Source organism: Cyprinodon tularosa, unplaced genomic scaffold (assembly GCF_016077235.1).
Source record: "Cyprinodon tularosa strain WSP-4 unplaced genomic scaffold, ASM1607723v1 ctg53, whole genome shotgun sequence".
Taxonomy (NCBI): Eukaryota; Metazoa; Chordata; class Actinopteri; order Cyprinodontiformes; family Cyprinodontidae; genus Cyprinodon; species Cyprinodon tularosa.
Window position 1 is genome coordinate 1,446,918 of NW_024039263.1, and position 17,053 is coordinate 1,463,970.

The following is a 17,053-nucleotide window of genomic DNA, read 5'->3' on the forward strand; positions in this document are numbered from 1 at the left end:
ATAGATACTATTTGTTTTTTCTTGCTATAATAAATTGTGTTTTTTTTTACTCCCTTAATTTTTACGTTATTTTTCAGGGTCCTCCTGGACCAGCTGGAATCCAAGGTCCTATTGGGGCTCCTGGTCCTGCTGTAAGTACATATAGAATTATCATATCACACATAAAAAAATGGAAAATGAAATTTGCTTTTGACATCAGTTTAACTGATCCATGATATTTGCTGCTTTCTGGAGGTGATTTTCCTATTTTTGGTTTATTTGCATGATAAACAATGAGACAATGTTAAAAAAAAAAAGCTATGCAAGTTTCAATTGAAACAAAAAAAGAAATATTTATTTGCAAATTCAATCGAAACATTTACAACAGATATTAAATGAAGGGAACATACCTATGTGCATCATGTTAATTCAAGGAATGGATGCTGGATGCATTAATGTACAGGAAAACAAAAATATGCATGTATTGTCCAATGTTTCGATCTCTTTCTAATAAAGACTGACTGAGCAAAAGGTTGATGAAGAAATAACTATGGTAAATATCTTCAGATGGTTACAGCTTCAATCTAGGTGTTGTTTCTCAGGGATCTGATGGAGAGCCTGGTCCCAGAGGTCAACAGGGGATGTTTGGACAGAAGGGAGATGAGGGTTCAAGAGGTTTCCCTGGACCCCCTGGTCCCATTGGTCTGCAGGTTGGTGCCATACCTAGCCGTAATAACATACTGCATCAGCATTATTAATGAATCATCTTTGCATTGAGATGACTCACTGTTCAGGTTGAAACACTCACTGTTCAGGCTATAGTTGTGCAGTACAGGTTCAGAGAAGAATTTGACTTTCTTTATATTTACATAACACACAAACCCTTTTGGACGAGTCCGAATACAGCATTCAATCCCTCATTCAGTCCTCATTATTGTATTTATCTTATTTTATTTATTTGAGATGGGATAGTGCCTATTAAATGAATTCCAAAGTTCACATGTAAATATACCATAGCGACCAATTTCTATAAATTTAAATCACACTAGGGTAACAAGCTAGCAAAAGTTTTAAATATATCCTGTCTAGAGGAAAAAAAATGTTGTATCCCTTTCATCCCATTAAAGTTCATTTTTGAAGTTTTGTGCCATTATGCTGTCAGGCAGTCCTTTGCTTCAGTCAAATGGAGCCTTTTTTTGAACAATTATATTCACCATTATATTTTGTCAACTTTAGACTCTAATAAGTGGCTGTCTCTGTCCTGCAGCAGCGTTTGGTCTGAGTCACAATCTGGTGATAATGCTTCCACACATCTCTGCCCCTCCTGAAAAAGAAGAGATTCAGAGGTGGCATTTGGATCCTTTCATAGGTCATAGTCGTAACTTCAAGACATTTTCTGTTCACCTATTTAAAACTCAACAGATGTGAGTCAATGTGAAGGGATCTGAACCAACAAAACAAATTTATATTTAAGAATCAACTTGAATATGTTGGCGTTTTTATATGTTTTTCATTTCATAACTGGCTCCACCTCTTTAAGCTGCTTTAGCCACACATACTAACTTACCAACTCACCTGGGATTATGCTCACTTATGAGTTGGGGATCATCCTGTAATCAATGTCTTGCAGGCTTGCAGTTGACTCGCCTTACCTACTGTTGGTGGGATTGATAGAAGTTCATCTTGTCAGCGTGCCCTAGGCCAGCTGTGGATACCATGTAGCTTACCACCATCAGCGTGTAAATGTCAACACATGAATGAAATGGATTGTACTGTGAAGCACTTTGCACTCCTCTGGAATAATAAAGCACTATATAAGTTAAAACTAGGGAACTAAGAGGAGTCAAATTTCTGCTTCTTGTTAAGCGGATCGGTAGCTGTGTGCAGCAATAGGTAGGGTAGGGGCAGTGATATAATGTATTTGCCCACAGATAAGATGAGGTTTTTTTGTTGTTGTTAAAAACGATTTAAAAACGTGGCATCGTCTTATAATCAGGGGCTAACCAATTATAGAGGCTGACAGTTGTCTAGGGTCGCTACAGAAATGCAACAGCAGAGGGCGCCAATTATTTTGTAAAGCCATTAACCTAGCTGTGGCTGGGGTCATCTTTCTACCACAACAGAGACAAAGTGACAAGAATGCAACAAATGGAGAGTCTCTGCCCAGAGCAGAGTGGATCAAAAGTCAGACAAGTTTGCAGACATTTGAGGCAGAGTTATGATGCATATTTAAATATTTTAATTTAAAAATAATGGTGTTCAACGCAGAGGAGGCATGAAAAAAACTTTCAGGCAGCAAAGAAGTATGGAGTTACAGAGTGCGATGTCAGGAGATGGCACGTTAGAAAAAAACAGAAAAATGCAAACAGCAAAAGAAAATCTTATCAAAACACTGCAGCGCTGCAGGGTGAGGGTAGGAGTGACATAGAGTGCAGCAAGGCAGGACCTCTGTGAGTAAAAGCCCCATGCAGATTTTTGAGCAAAGTTTAGATCGCATTCGAGTTGTTGCAAGATTTCTATTTAATTTATCAATACTGTGTTTTTTGTTTTTTACTTTTTCATTGTTTAATTGCACAAATCTTTAAATGCCATAATATTTCAATTAAGTTTTTAACACTTTAATATGAAATAGTTAGTTAGTTTATCAGTCTGTTTCTTTTTGGTTTTTTGTTTTGTTCCTAAAAGTTGGTCCTGGAAAGAGGGGTTTGTCTTATAATAAAGGTCGTCCTATATTCTTGTCAGTACGGTACTACTATATGCATCAAACGTTTTGGTTAGTTTTTCACTACATCAGGAATCTATTCAAAAGGTCTTAACAACATGATGGAAATGATAAGATTTATCATGCAATGCAGTCCAATATGCAGCAACAAGAAAAAACAAGAACTGCAATTCTGAAACCATGACAGCCATAGCTGGCTAAATAAATGAGGAGAATCAGAATCAATTCATTACCTGCGCGGACTCCTTGTAGCGACATTGACTTTCATCCTCCACCATGGCCTGGCACAGTTTAATTGGATCTGTGGGGCATGATGTGGTGACCTGAGATGATTACAACCTCTCACCTCATTTCAGAGACCACCTCCAAAACCCACATTAGCAGCTGCATCACATGTGCAATGCTCTGTGAAACCAATGCAACGTTTCAATGCCATTCAAAAATACATCCTATTCTTCTGCCACATGGTTCTCATGAAGCCTCTATGAGTCTTAATTATGTTTTTTTTGGTCCTCAATAGACAGCACAAGGCAGGCAGCCTTTCCCATGGTTGCATTCAATTTATGTGTAATTATCTATTTATTAGTAATCAACTTCTAAAACCTAACACTTTAGAAGTTTACTGCAGAGATCAGGGTCATTGTCTTCATGAAATTACACACACTGCTGCTCATCATTCCTTGGTGCTATTCTTTCTCAGCAGGATCGTATTCGATGGACTTTTAATTGGAAGTAATTCACTTCCCATCACAATCCCATTAATTGCATGAACTGACCTACTCTAACAGTCTGTTCCTCATCAAGCTCATTTACCGGGCTGCATAATTAGCACCACTGCAACCGATTTTAGCATTAGGGGAGACCTTTACACAAATGATGCTTCTCAGCATGGGGTGGGGCAGACAAGCAGCAATCAGCCAGGGACAATGCTTTACAAAAAAGTATGAAGAATGAAGATACAGACAATTAGATGGAGAGCCATATTTATACCCAAACACAAAACTTGTACTGATTGGCAGTCGGTAAGTTCCTTGAGCAGAAACTTCTTTTATGCCTCCTCTTATTTAATTTTTTTTTTTACAACCTTACACCTTTTATTGATGACAAAGCGGCCCCAGATCAAGAGGAAACACACAAAAAGCAAACCGCAGCAGTTTAATCACACCAATTACCGACAGAAATGTCAGGGATCAAACACACGTAAGGTCTCCAACATGCAGCTCATTTGCTGTGCATGAGCGAGCCAGATTAATTTCTGCACCTTGGAGTCAACATATACAGGTTATTGACAGGAAAAATTAAAACCAACACAAGCTGTTTGTTTCCTTGGGTGCAGAAATGGCAGCTGAACCATAGAAGTCCTGTACTCGTTTATAGGATATCTGAGGCACCTCTTATTTTAAAACACGGTTTAATTTAGTAAACTTATTCTTAACCTTGCACTGTTGATTACTTTTTTTTGTGTTAATAATTCAATAAACATGTAATTGGGTGCAGCAGTGGGTAAAACATGAATTCTTATTCATTCGCGCTGATTAATTTATGCCTAGTCTGACACAGAGAATCAGGACAATGTATTCCTGCGGTCAAATTAAATCTCAGTAGCTGTATAGTTAATGATGCAAACAAATGAAAAGCTTCTTCATGCAACAGCTCATCAGTGTTGTTCATCAGATGCTATCAGTCATGGACTGTTCTAAATTTATGGCAAATTTTCAATGTTTTCTTCAAAACTATGATATATAATGTAAAGATTAAGGATTAAGAAAATATATATTCTGCTGACATTTATTATTTACAGTACTTAAAGTGCAGAAGACATGTCTGCAACATGTGTGGCAGAGGAACTATTTAATATAAAGAGAAAGTGGATAGAAAGTCAATAGATTGTACATTTTTTTTTGCATCTTAAGTAGACATTAGCCTTGCGAGCATGTCTAACTTCACACAAATTTAATGTAAATTCTTTCTTGAACCCTAAAATTTTAAGCTAGTTGTGTATATTTGCAAATCCAGCCTGTTTAATGACAGAAAGTTAAAAGCTTTAAAGAATAAAGTAAAACAATGTTTAGCCTTCCTGTTAGGTGCTGAAACTCTTGCCTTCTCTCTCTCAATGTGTCAAGATGTTGCAGAAAACACATTCTCCTTTTTAAACAAGTTGCTTTATATTACTTTAAAACTTAAAAATGTTTTTCATTTGTCTTAATCCTTAAGCACTATAATGGTTTCAACCTGACCTGATAGTGTTTATAAAATGGTATATGCACTGGTAGGAAGAAGTTTTGATTTTCAGTTTCAAAAACAACCAATCAGTAACAATTCAGCTTAAAATTGTCCAGTTATAATTATCCTGTTAATTCTTTTTTTTTCAAATCGTGATTATATTTTTAGTTTTCTATCATTTTTGGTATGTAAAAACATGTTTGATCATTGTTTTTCGTCTCTAGGGACTTCCTGGTCCTCCGGGCGAAAAGGGAGAAAATGGCGATGTTGGGCCCATGGTGAGCAAAATACCTGCTTTTTATCCATTAAACTTTATATCCATCACAGCAACATAACGCTTTACTGTTTTTTGCAGGGTCCTCCCGGTCCTCCTGGTCCCAGAGGTCCTCAAGGCCCCAGTGGAGCTGATGTACGTATTTCTTATGAAAATAAATCATATTGTAAGATTTGCCTTTTTAAATGATCTACTGCACTAAATATTATAACAAATACATGTTTTAGGATTTCACCAGCTTTTCTAAAATATTTAATTTGATCACCTAAAAATGTAAGCTGTTTTCCTTTTAAAATATTTTAAAGGATTCTGGTGGTGTCTTTCATCTGTTCCATCTGTTGTAGTTTGGTTGGAATAACTTGAATATTTGTACATGTATGTAAAAGAACTACAAGGATCATGGTGTAGTGCAATAAAAAAATAAGAACATCCATCAGAATTTACCTCAAACCTACATAATAAATATGCACAAGAAACCCATGTTTTCTTAACTCAAGAAAATGAAATAAGTTCTAGTTCCCCATTCCACTTCAATCTCTTTCATTATGGCAATGTGGGTTTCTAATGAGGTTGTTTTAAAGAACTGTTTTTTAATTAGATAGCTAAAACCAATGAATTTGGTGATAAACTATGTTAGAGATATTAAAGTCAATCACATTAGTTTAAAAGCAATGAACACATACGCAAGAAAAAAGCTTTGGGTGGAAAAAGTTATGTTTAACCTAAGTTAATAAGGAGTGAATTATGAGATTAGTTTCCATTGTTGATTTTTGACTACATTTATGTTATTATGAAATGATGAAGTGATTATTGAAATAATGATCAACTAATTAAATAATTTATTGAAGTTTTCAGAATCTAAAACATGACATTTGCTGAAACAATAGCATACTTAGTAGCAACTATGTATGCTATTCTTTCACCAAACTAAGTATAATATAAATGTCATCTAGTGTATTAGGTCTGTCTGTCTGTCTGTCTGTCTGTCTGTCTGTCTGTCTGTCTGTCTGTCTGTCTGTCTGTCTGTCTGTCTGTCTGTCTGTCTGTCTGTCTGTCTGTCTGTCTGTCTATCTATCTATCTATCTATCTATCTATCTATCTATCTATCTATCTATCTATCTATCTATCTATCTATCTATCTATCGTATCCCCAAGAGGCATAGTTGGAATTACCATTTTATATTTTTACTGTTTACAATTCATTGTAAATGTGCTATTATTATTCTTTCTTGTTTCAACTTGCTTTTTTATAGAGAAAAAGTAAAAACATTCCTTTAATAGCTTAGATTGTTCTGTTAATAAAAAAAAAAATTATTGATAGATACATATATCACAAAAGAAAATCAAAGGCTGCTGCACAATTAAATCCAATAAGCCTAAAAATAGTTTTAAATTGTTTTTACTGAATCTTGCATTAACTCTAGTCATAAGCTGTTCGATGGATAGGGGATATAGTGTATATAAATATATTGATAAGGATACGGGACAGGGAATGATGACTTATCTTTTTCTCTGTTCGTTCCTGTAGGGTCCACAAGGTCCTCCAGGTGGTGTGGGCCCCGTAGGATCAGTAGGAGAGAAGGTAAGACCCCCAGCAGGCTCTATAGGGTGTTTTACCAGAACAATGTCATGATTGTAAAATGGAGATGACATCTAAATATCATCTGAAAAAAGAAAAGTATTTTTATTAGTGTTTTAGAGAAAATTCCTTTATGTGTCATGCAGTTCAGCAAAACTGACATAACTCTTAAAAACATGGATATACTGAACAATATTAAATGCTCTAATGCTTATATATGTCATTCAAATCAGTAACAGAAAGAAAATGCAAACAATTTCCCTCCGAAGTTTGGAAATCTCTCCATGCGTCAGCTTGAAGGTTTACCAGTTCAGACACTGACATTTATAAATCCACAGGGTGAACAAGGTGAGGCTGGAAACCCAGGACCACCCGGGGAGCCTGGAACTGGGGTAAGAAAACATTGAAAGCATTGCTTTACATTTTCCTGCAGATTTTTGATTCAAAGTTGTCATCGCTCTGACTAGTCTAACATATACATAGCTCTGTTGTCGTTTTATTTCCCGCAGAATGAACGTGCTGGGTATCCCAGATAGTATATTCTGCATAGCTTGAGGGCAGATATGAAACAGCATCCGATCTAATGAGAGGACTGCTGCTGTGCGTCCATCACAATAGAAGTAATTGCTATTCACATTTAGACTGTTGGCTCTTCTCAGCGTGGCTTCACTGCTTTGCACGGCAGGAGGACATGTCCTGCCAAATTGAGTCTCCTTTCAGACTCTTAAGGCGGAATTACAAGGACGAGTTGTGTGATGGTTCTGATTTGAAGGTGTTTGCTGTTACGTCCCGCTAAGGACACAACATATTTGAGGACACGGGACAACAAATGAGGGTTCAAAAGTTATTTTTATTTATCACTTCTCTTCAATTAGTTCTTCTTGGTCAGCTTCTTCTGATGTTCTGTGAAGGGAAGAGTAAGATAAGGCCCTCAAATCCCGTGCCCCAAAAGTAAAAAAAAACCCAAAGTAACAACAGAAAGTTGGACCTGGCAGGCCGGCCAAACAGAACAAAACGGTACAGCAGGGGGCCAACCCTATACAGGGCCGTCGAAGCCCCTACTGGTACCGAACTAAAGACCAAAAAATATCCTAAGAAAAGAAAAATCGAAAACAGGACTACCGGTCCCGCCAGGCCAAAAACTCAAGAAAAAAGTAAGAAAAAAAACGGTTAACAAAAATACCGCATGCAAGCTGGATCGTCCGCTGCAGGCCGCAGCAGGAAGACAAGTGCGCACCGCGCACGCTGGAACCAAAAAGGAACAGGTGGAAAGCGGCGTCCCAAACGAGGTAGGAAAAAAGGAACGCGCAACGAGCGCGCAAGGAACCAAGGCACGCCAACGTGCTGAAGGCCAGCCTATTTATAGGCGGACGACAGCACCGCAAATTAACATAATTAATTGACTAAAGAATCCTAAAATATATTAACAAAAGGATCCTTCAATTAAAGGTTATAAGAAAACAAAGAAAAGAAATCATAATGTGCCTGGGGGCACATAACATTTGCTCAGAAAAAATTAATTAAAACTCCCATTTCTGAGTACACATTACTGTTCTACTGAATTCAGCCAATGTTGATTTAAAAGGATTTGTTTATTTTGGTTTGCGTTTGTTGTTTATATACAGAAGCTTCCGAAAAACATTAATCGTTAAATTAACTGTACTCCCTTATGACTAAAAAGGTTGAATGGGACTTGTAGAAAGTCAGAGCTTTAGAAAGTTAAAAGTTCAAACATTACTGTTATGTTCTTTAGAACAGAGAAATACCAAAAAAAATGAAATAATGAAGGTAACCAGAATAAGAGCAGTAACGATGTCAATATATGAATGCTACTTAGCTGATATGCAGAGTAAAATCAACAAAAAGGCTGCAAAATACCCCTTTAAACCGAGTGCATTGTTTTATTTACTGGCCTTAAAAGCTAGAGGGTTAGTTAAATTAGAAAATGTCTTTAGTTCTGGTAGAGCGCTGCTCTATAGTGGAGAATAGCTGACTGACACAAAGCTGATGCAGCAATTAATGATTCTTGGAGCGATCTCCATTAGATGTGCCATCAGATCACAAGTGAGTGAATGTGAGTGTTTTTATGGCTTTAATGAAAGGGAAAAAAGGTGCAAAACTCTGTTGGTGCTACAAAGACTTTCAGCTCATAAAAATAAAGCAGAAGATCAGGTTATGTGTTTAAATCATGTTTCTTTATATTTCCATTAGGTAGATTTATAAAAAAAAAAAAAAAAAGTGAGTTCATAACTATCCAGAGGCCCAGCTCCATCATTTCAAAGAGCACATAAAGACGTCTGGACCTTTCATCTTATTTCACATCAGCAGTGTTGACCGTCCAGGGTTGGTGCCCTTTGTTAAGCAATCCAAGATCTTCTTTAGATCCAATATGTGCCAGTAGTCTCTGGCTGCACAACTGCTTTCCCTCAACTCAGTTTGATGTAGACAGAAAAGAAAAAAAAAACCCTCAGCTTCTTTTGATGTTGATATAAGAAACGCTCCTTCATTCCACCATCACTGTAGGGACCTAAAGGTGAGAGAGGAGAAAAGGGAGAAGCAGGACCCCCTGGAGCTGCTGGACCTGCTGGCGCCAAAGGACCCCCTGGAGATGATGGTCCGAAGGGCAACCCTGTAAGTCTGACTGATATGCTGTGAAAACCTGTAAAACTCTATCTACTTATGGCTAGTCACAACCTGCTTTAAAAAAAAAAAAACTCTCGCAGAGCCCAAAGTTGGGTCATTTTACCCGATCCCATATTCAAGAGCTAAAAAGCCTTTTTATTGAGGAAGATTAGATTTTATGCCTGCACAGTAATGGGATGCAATGAGGTCTGCTCTCTTGGATTTGCAACATCATCATTAAGTTCATTACATTACCTTCACAGGTTGTATGTAACCAAGGACTAAATCACTGTCCAAATTACCTCCCACATTCCAAATTCCATTTCTAAGCTTATTATTTCTCTGCCGCTTTTTCTAAGATGTTCTTCTCACATTTTTATTTTGTGTCTAATTTGTCTCTATTACAGGGACCTGTTGGCTTCCCTGGAGACCCAGGCCCCCCTGGAGAGCCAGGTGTTGCTGTAAGTAAGAATGAATATCCCCGGCTTTGTTTTAACAGTTAAAATGATTCTTTTTTTTGTGACTCATGCTAAGATTATCTACTAATTGGAACAAATTAAGGCTTTTTTATCCTTTCCATTTAGCTTTATTTAATCTGCACATACATGTTTTACAGGGAACTGATGGAGAACCAGGAGAGAAAGGAGAGGATGGTGAGCCTGGTCAACCAGTAAGTTGTCGATGATTTATTTAATTTCGAATGCATGTATTTTAATGATCTATATTATACTTACAACCATAATAAGAATATACTAGAGTAAAATCATCTTTTCATTTGTTTCTTCTTTGTGGCTTATTCTGTAATATAGAGCTACACTATATTGCCAAAAGTATTTGCTCACCTGCCTTGACTCACATATGAGCTTAAGTGACATCCCGTTCCTAATCCATAGGGTTCAATATGACGTCGGTCCACCCTTTGCAGCTAGAACAGCTTCAACTCTTCTGGGAAGGCTGTCCACAAGGTTTAGGAGCGTGTTTATGGGAATTTTTGACCATTCTTCCAGAAGCGCATTTGTGAGGTCGCACACTGATGTTGGACGAGAAGGCCTGGCTCTCAGTCTCCGCTCTAATTCATCCCAAAGGTGTTCTATCGGGTTGAGGTCAGGACTCTGTGCAGGCCAGTCAAGTTCATCCACACCAGACTCTGTCATCCATGTCTTTATGGACCTTGCTTTGTGCACTGGTGCACAGTCATGTTGGAAGAGGAAGGGGCCAGCTCCAAACTGTTCCCACAAAGTTGGGAGCATGGAATTGTCCAAAATGTCTTGGTATGCTGAAGCATTCAGAGTTCCTTTCACTGGAACTAAGGGGCCAAGCCCAGCTCCTGAAAAACAACCCCACACCATAATCCCCCCTCCACCAAACTTTACACTTGGCACAATGCAGTCAGACAAGTACCGTTCTCCTGGCAACCGCCAAACCCAGACCCGTCCATCAGATTGCCAGATGGAGAAGCGCGATTCGTCACTCCAGAGAACGCGTCTCCACTGCTCTAGAGTCCAGTGGCGGCGTGCTTTACACCACCGCATCCGACGCTTTGCATTGCACTTGGTGATGTATGGCTTGGATGCAGCTGCTCGACCATGGAAACCCATTCCATGAAGCTCTCTGCGCACTGTTCTTGAGCTAATCTGAAGGCCACATGAAGTTTGGAGGTCTGTAGTGATTGACTCTGCAGAAAGTTGGCGACCTCTTCGCACTATGCGCGTCAGCATCCGCTGACCCCGCTCCGTCAGTTTACGTGGCCTACCACTTCGTGGCTGAGTTGCTGTCGTTCCCAAACACTTCCATTTTCTTATAATACAGCTGACAGTTGACTGTGGAATATTTAGGAGCGAGGAAATTTCACGACTGGATTTGTTGCACAGGTGGCATCCTATCACAGTTCCACGCTGGAATTCACTGAGCTCCTGAGAGCGACCCATTCTTTCACAAATGTTTGTAAAAACAGTCTGCATGCCTAGGTGCTTGAATTTATACACCTGTGGCCATGGAAGTGATTGGAACACCTGATTCCAATAATTTGGATGGGTGAGCAAATACTTTTGGCAATATAGTGTAGTTATAGTTTTACTTCCAATAAATATTTCAAAGCACACTGATTGTGCAAAAGTTTAACCTAAGATGTATAGTCAATATTCTTTAAAATAGAGTAAAAAAAATGTACTTTGAAGATTATTCATTAATAATCTTAAAAGAAAAATTAAGATTAATGTGGCTACTCAATGATAAAACAACAAATCAAAGCCCCTTGTACACAAGCTTGGAATGAAACCGACAGAATTAAAAGGAAAAAAAGAATTTCTATTGTTTTCACATATTTGTTTGTGTTTCTGAAGCTTGATTCTAGCTTAGATGTAAGGGCTTTTTGAAATTATCCTCAAATACAATGAACCTTTCTTCTTTGTAATTACAACTAATAAAAAAAGACAGGAAGAGAAATGACAGGTTTAAACAATATGGCGGGTGATTTCAGTTAGTATTTTTAAATAGAACTCATCAAGTTTAAAAACTTAAGGGTGATTCATCCCTGATTTTAAAAAGCAAAAAAATAAAAATTAAAAATTACCTGATTTGTATTTAAGGTATGAAATTCTGTTTAACTTTAAAATGGTGGTATGTAAACATTTCAACTGGCGACCAAAGGATTGTTGGCCTAAACTGCTTCCTAATCAGGAAGGTTAGCATGAACATTTGACTTTAACGTTAACTTAGCGACTAAACAAGCTAAACCTGAATATAAACTCAAAGTAAATTCAGAAAGGCGACATTTAATGCTTTACTGACGACTACAGTTAAGATACGCTGTTATATTTTGTGTTTAGTGCTTAACTATATTTCGGTCAGGAAGCTCAACTTGCTTGAAAGTGAGACTTTAGCATTACCGTATTATTTAAACGTCCTAAAGTGGGGTACAAACATGAAATCTTGCTCCAACAAAAAAAAACCTAATTACCTCTTATAACCATTCTTACAGGACTGCTGCTAAAGCATTACATATATTTATTGATGAATATTATTTTAGAATATGTCAATAATGAAATGTCGGCGATAGTGTCCTTTTATGGATGCACAGTTAATGAGATACATGAAAATTAACTGACGTAAAATCTTCAAGTAAATTCTAACTAAATTGTTAGAGTGAAATTTGTTATCTAAACAGACTGTTGGCAAACATTTAAATTAGAACAATGTAGTTGGTTGAAATAATAGTGATTCTGTTTAATTTCTCCAAATATTCCCTATATTTTGCTATGTAAAAAATAATAGTCAATTTGTGACCTAGATAAATCTAAAACAGATGCTGCAATCGGTTGCACTTCACTAGAAACGATAGCTGGAGGAAGAAGTATAGCCATTTATCAATGTATGAGTTACTCTTATTGACTGTGTCAAGGTTACTGAGCCGTTACTGTCCAGCAAGCTGTGTGATTTAATGACCCATGCCCTCCTCTCATCATTCTTGGTTCTGTTTCCAGGGACCCCCGGGTCCATCAGGAGAGGCTGGCCCACCTGGTCCACCTGGCAAGAGAGTAAGTCTTTGGCTGTTAGACCTAATTTCCCTCCAGTAGTTATTTGTATGCACTGATTGTTTTCTTCTCACAGTCCAATTTCAGGTAGATAATGCTCCTGTTGTTTAATTGTTTTTTATTTTAAAAAATTCTACTGCCCTTGTCATTTTTTATATAAAAAGAGGATTTTTATTACATGCCCGTGGGCCTTTTTATGCTTCCAGTGGTCAAATATTGCTTCACCTGGCAGCAACTCCTCCTCAACAACCCAATTTTGGCTCTAAAGCTGGAGAGATTCATTCTCATTAAAGGCAGAGAGGCAAAAACAAAGTGGGTGATTTACAGGGTCAAGGTGTTACGCTATCTGTGAAGTAAAGCCTTTTTAAAGCCTACGAAGAAATGAATGTCAGGATGTGAAAATCATGAATCATTTTTCCCCCTTGGAAAGAAATTGAAAGGCTTACTAAAAGAAAAAAAAGACAAAAAGCTGAAAAAAAAAAAAAAAAATAGAGCTCTGGGTTCCAGTTTATGTTCTTGTGTCCGTGAAAAAAAACAACAAAAGATGTGCAGCAAGTCTGACACATTATCGATCCACGGCTGCCTGACAGACAGCAGCTGCAAAACAGAAGCATAAGATGCATCTTGTAAAGTGCTTTAAAAGATTTGTAAGAAAAGAAAAAAAAAGGTGGTAGATTCAACCGCTATTAAAACAAATAACGAAAGCTGTAATCGTTGAATGTCTTCATCGTGATGCGGTTATCTTGTCATTTGACGTCTTGTTTCACTTGACACAGACACTGTCCCTTTTACTGCCTTTAATCATTTTTGACAAGCAGATCTTAAAATGTCAATAGAAACTCAGACAGATATGACTCGGCCCAATTAATACCCAAAAAAGCACAATGAAAACCAACGATTGAGGTTTTCTGACTGTTTTCTGACTGCCTACAGAAAACAGCATTAGATAAACGCCTTATAGCAGCATTTTTATATTTCATTTTTAATTCTTTGTATATTTGTTTATAGCTATAATGTTCATTTTCACATCTGTAGACGAGACATTTGTAACAAAGCATGAAAGAAAAAGTGAAGACAAGGCAACCAAGAGTTGCAGGAAAGTTATTAAATTAGAAAGCATAAATCTGGACTCAAGCCTCAACGCACAACACAATGACCACCCACACATAGAGCTTTAATAGTGAAATCAATAGTATAAGTTTAGAAACTGAGAATTTTCAATTTAATTTGTTATGTGGGAAGGATAAAGTCAGGAGAAATACTGTCTTATAGCAATAGCAGGGAGACCTAACGGACCAGCACCCTACTGAGGAAATTAAAAGCTCTTTGTTAAAATATAATTCTGGCTTTTATTGTTAGGATAAAAATAAAGTTTTTTTTACAAAGGCTAAATATTTTATTATTCACATAGATATTACAGTGTGTTCTGAATTTGAAGGGTACTGGGGTGCAACCAGAGATGGGAAGTAACGAAGTACAAATACTTCGTTACTGTACTCAAGTAGATGTTTCTGATATTTTTACTTTACTTTACTACTTATTTTTATGGCGACTTTTTACTTCTACTCCTTACATTTTTACACAAATATCTGTACTTTCTACTCCTTACATTTTAAAAAATTGGCTCGTTACTTTAGTTTTGAATCATTTCAATGGAGTTACCGTTATTATTTTTCACGTCATCAATACCAAATTCAATCTAATTGGATGGGAATCTACGTTGCATTTGACGCACCACTACAAGATGAATCGACAGATTCGGCGGTATTCATTGGCGGCAAATCATTGCAGCTTGGTGGCGGTGGCGTTAGCATAGTAGTATGGACGACGAGATGATTGAAAATGAACACAACGGAGATCTAGTCCTATTGGCAGACATCCATTTAAAATGTAGGCAACGGCATGACAAAAGTGGTTTCTACTTTTACTTTTATACTTTAAGTAAATTTACAAGCCTGTACTTTGTTACTTTTACTTGAGTAAAGAAGTTTAATCAGTACTTCCACTTTTACCAGAGTAATTTTAACACAAGTATCTGTACTTTTACTCAAGTACAGAAAGTGAGTACTTTTGCCATCTCTGGGTGCAACAATATACTTCTGCAGATAGTTTAGTCACTAGACAACTTCAAATCCCACAAAGGGATAGCCTTAAACAAAGCAATGAACATAAGTTGTTGAAATTCTCACCATTTGACACAATCAGTCAGTTTTGTCCCCAAGATATTTTCAATTGCAGTGCAATTAAAATAACTGTTGAAAAAAATTTTAACATGAAGACCCATTGTCAAACAAAATTGATCATTTCAATTATATTGATAAATATTAAAATTGTATTAATTCTTCCAAAAAAAAAAAACAAGCATCTATTAAAATTCAAAAATTTCTTTGAAACTGTAAACTTATCCCTGGTTTTCAGACATTGGGTCCATTTACATAAAAAAATGTAATGAAAAAAACATTAATCTGAACAGTGTGTTGATTTATTTTAGACATCAATCCTTTTCTATTTCCCTCCATTTAGCTTTTTTTATTTGCTTTGAAAAAAAGCTGGGAAAATAATCTGCTTTTTAGGGGAATCTGATGTGTTTATAACCCAGATGCAGAATAAAAGGTGTTTAAGCATATTGTATTAAGATCTGATATCTTTTAAATCACATCTCAGTTTATCTCACAGACCTTTACTATGTCTGTCGATCTTCATAAGGAAAGCGAATATAGAGATGCTACACCAACCAGGCAGCCTCAACAAATAAAAAACAAAATACTAAATCTGTTTTTTAGTGGTTTACTTTTCCCACGACAATAACAAAGCTGTGCTGCATTTTCAAACCACAGTCGATTGTTTTCGCAATGCTTCGGTTTATCATCATGGTATAGACATGTGCAGCACTGGAATGGCTGGAGGATTAAGGAAAGGAAAGGGCTATTTTGTAGTCAGTGAGAGGTGTTAGAAGGCTTAGGAGGGAAAGAGGGTCTAAAATGATCAGTACTCACCTCCAGGTCTGTCCTCTGAATGTGTAATTTCTTTGCAGCAGATCTTTTTAACCTTTTGAATCTTTTACTACATTCTTTATTTTGCTCATTTTAACAGGTTTTTAAGCATTTTTGTTGATTCTTGGTAAAAATACAATAGCTCTCCACATTTTTCAATTTATTGCGTTGCTTTATTTATTAGAAATGTATTTCTGTTTTAGTGTTGATTAAAAGCTGAAGAGCTTTATTGATTTAATCAGACATTAACTATTTTTACCGGGCTGTGAGACAGCACTGAACTTTTATCAGAAAAAGTGTTATCCAGTGAAAACCTAGATAATCAGCCTTTGAAGCACAAAGCAATGTAGAATTAACAAAAAGAGTGCTTGGAGAACCTTGACATAAGGAGCGCAGCCATACACCAACACCCTCTGCAGTCTAATATATCACTGCTGAAATGGTTCTTTGTGCTGATGAAGAGCCGGCCTCTTCACCACCAGTAAGAGGTACAAATCAGGAGAAGATGAAAGCTCCAAGACCAGAGGAGAGATCGCATTATAAGCTCTCAGTCAACAACACTAAGGCCAGCGTGGGGCTGATCAGAGCAGAATCACGATGGAGGGCGGTTTGAAGATGGAGACTAGAGGTGGAGTTGAAAGGGATCCTTGTGGGTTGGAGAGAATCTGACCGGAGAGAAGATATGACCGAGCAAACGTTGGCGTGATTGAAGAAGGCTGTGTGTTCCATTTGAATCTCTCAGCATGATTGTTTGTTTCTGTGGGCAGACAAAGGAGACTCACTCAAACAGATCTTGACGTAGCAGAAGCGGCGCACGTTTGATGTCATTGGATTAGTTTCTGTGTTTGAAGAATGTTTCTGCTTTGCATTTATCAAACAGGACAAATAGTCACTAAGGAATCTAATGGAAAATAAAGTATAATACCAATAGTCTTAGGAGCTTAGAAGGCACAAAAAAAAAACTCTTGAATTAAAGATCCTTATTTTTGTGGGATGGAGGGGTGCGACATTAGCATTGAATAATTGATTTTTGTTCAGTGTGCTTAACAGGCAAATCTAGTATTCAAGTAAATGTTTAATGGTATTAATGTTTTAATATCTTATTTAATCTGAAAGAGAATCTGAGGT

General features: G+C 37.0%; 1 protein-coding gene across 8 annotated transcripts in view; it reads left to right on the forward strand.

Annotated features, from left to right (window-relative positions):
* col11a1a (collagen, type XI, alpha 1a) overlaps positions 1–17,053 on the forward strand; it is a 121,921-nt gene that overhangs the window by 88,382 nt on the left and 16,486 nt on the right. For all 8 annotated transcript variants that reach the window (XM_038304255.1, XM_038304257.1, XM_038304254.1 and 5 more), the window contains 10 exons: positions 78–131; positions 582–689; positions 5,149–5,202; positions 5,280–5,333; positions 6,727–6,780; positions 7,116–7,169; positions 9,301–9,408; positions 9,807–9,860; positions 10,016–10,069; positions 12,882–12,935. In XM_038304255.1, the coding sequence (XP_038160183.1) occupies positions 78–131; positions 582–689; positions 5,149–5,202; positions 5,280–5,333; positions 6,727–6,780; positions 7,116–7,169; positions 9,301–9,408; positions 9,807–9,860; positions 10,016–10,069; positions 12,882–12,935 (648 nt within the window). The remainder of the gene's footprint in view (positions 1–77; positions 132–581; positions 690–5,148; positions 5,203–5,279; positions 5,334–6,726; positions 6,781–7,115; positions 7,170–9,300; positions 9,409–9,806; positions 9,861–10,015; positions 10,070–12,881; positions 12,936–17,053) is intronic.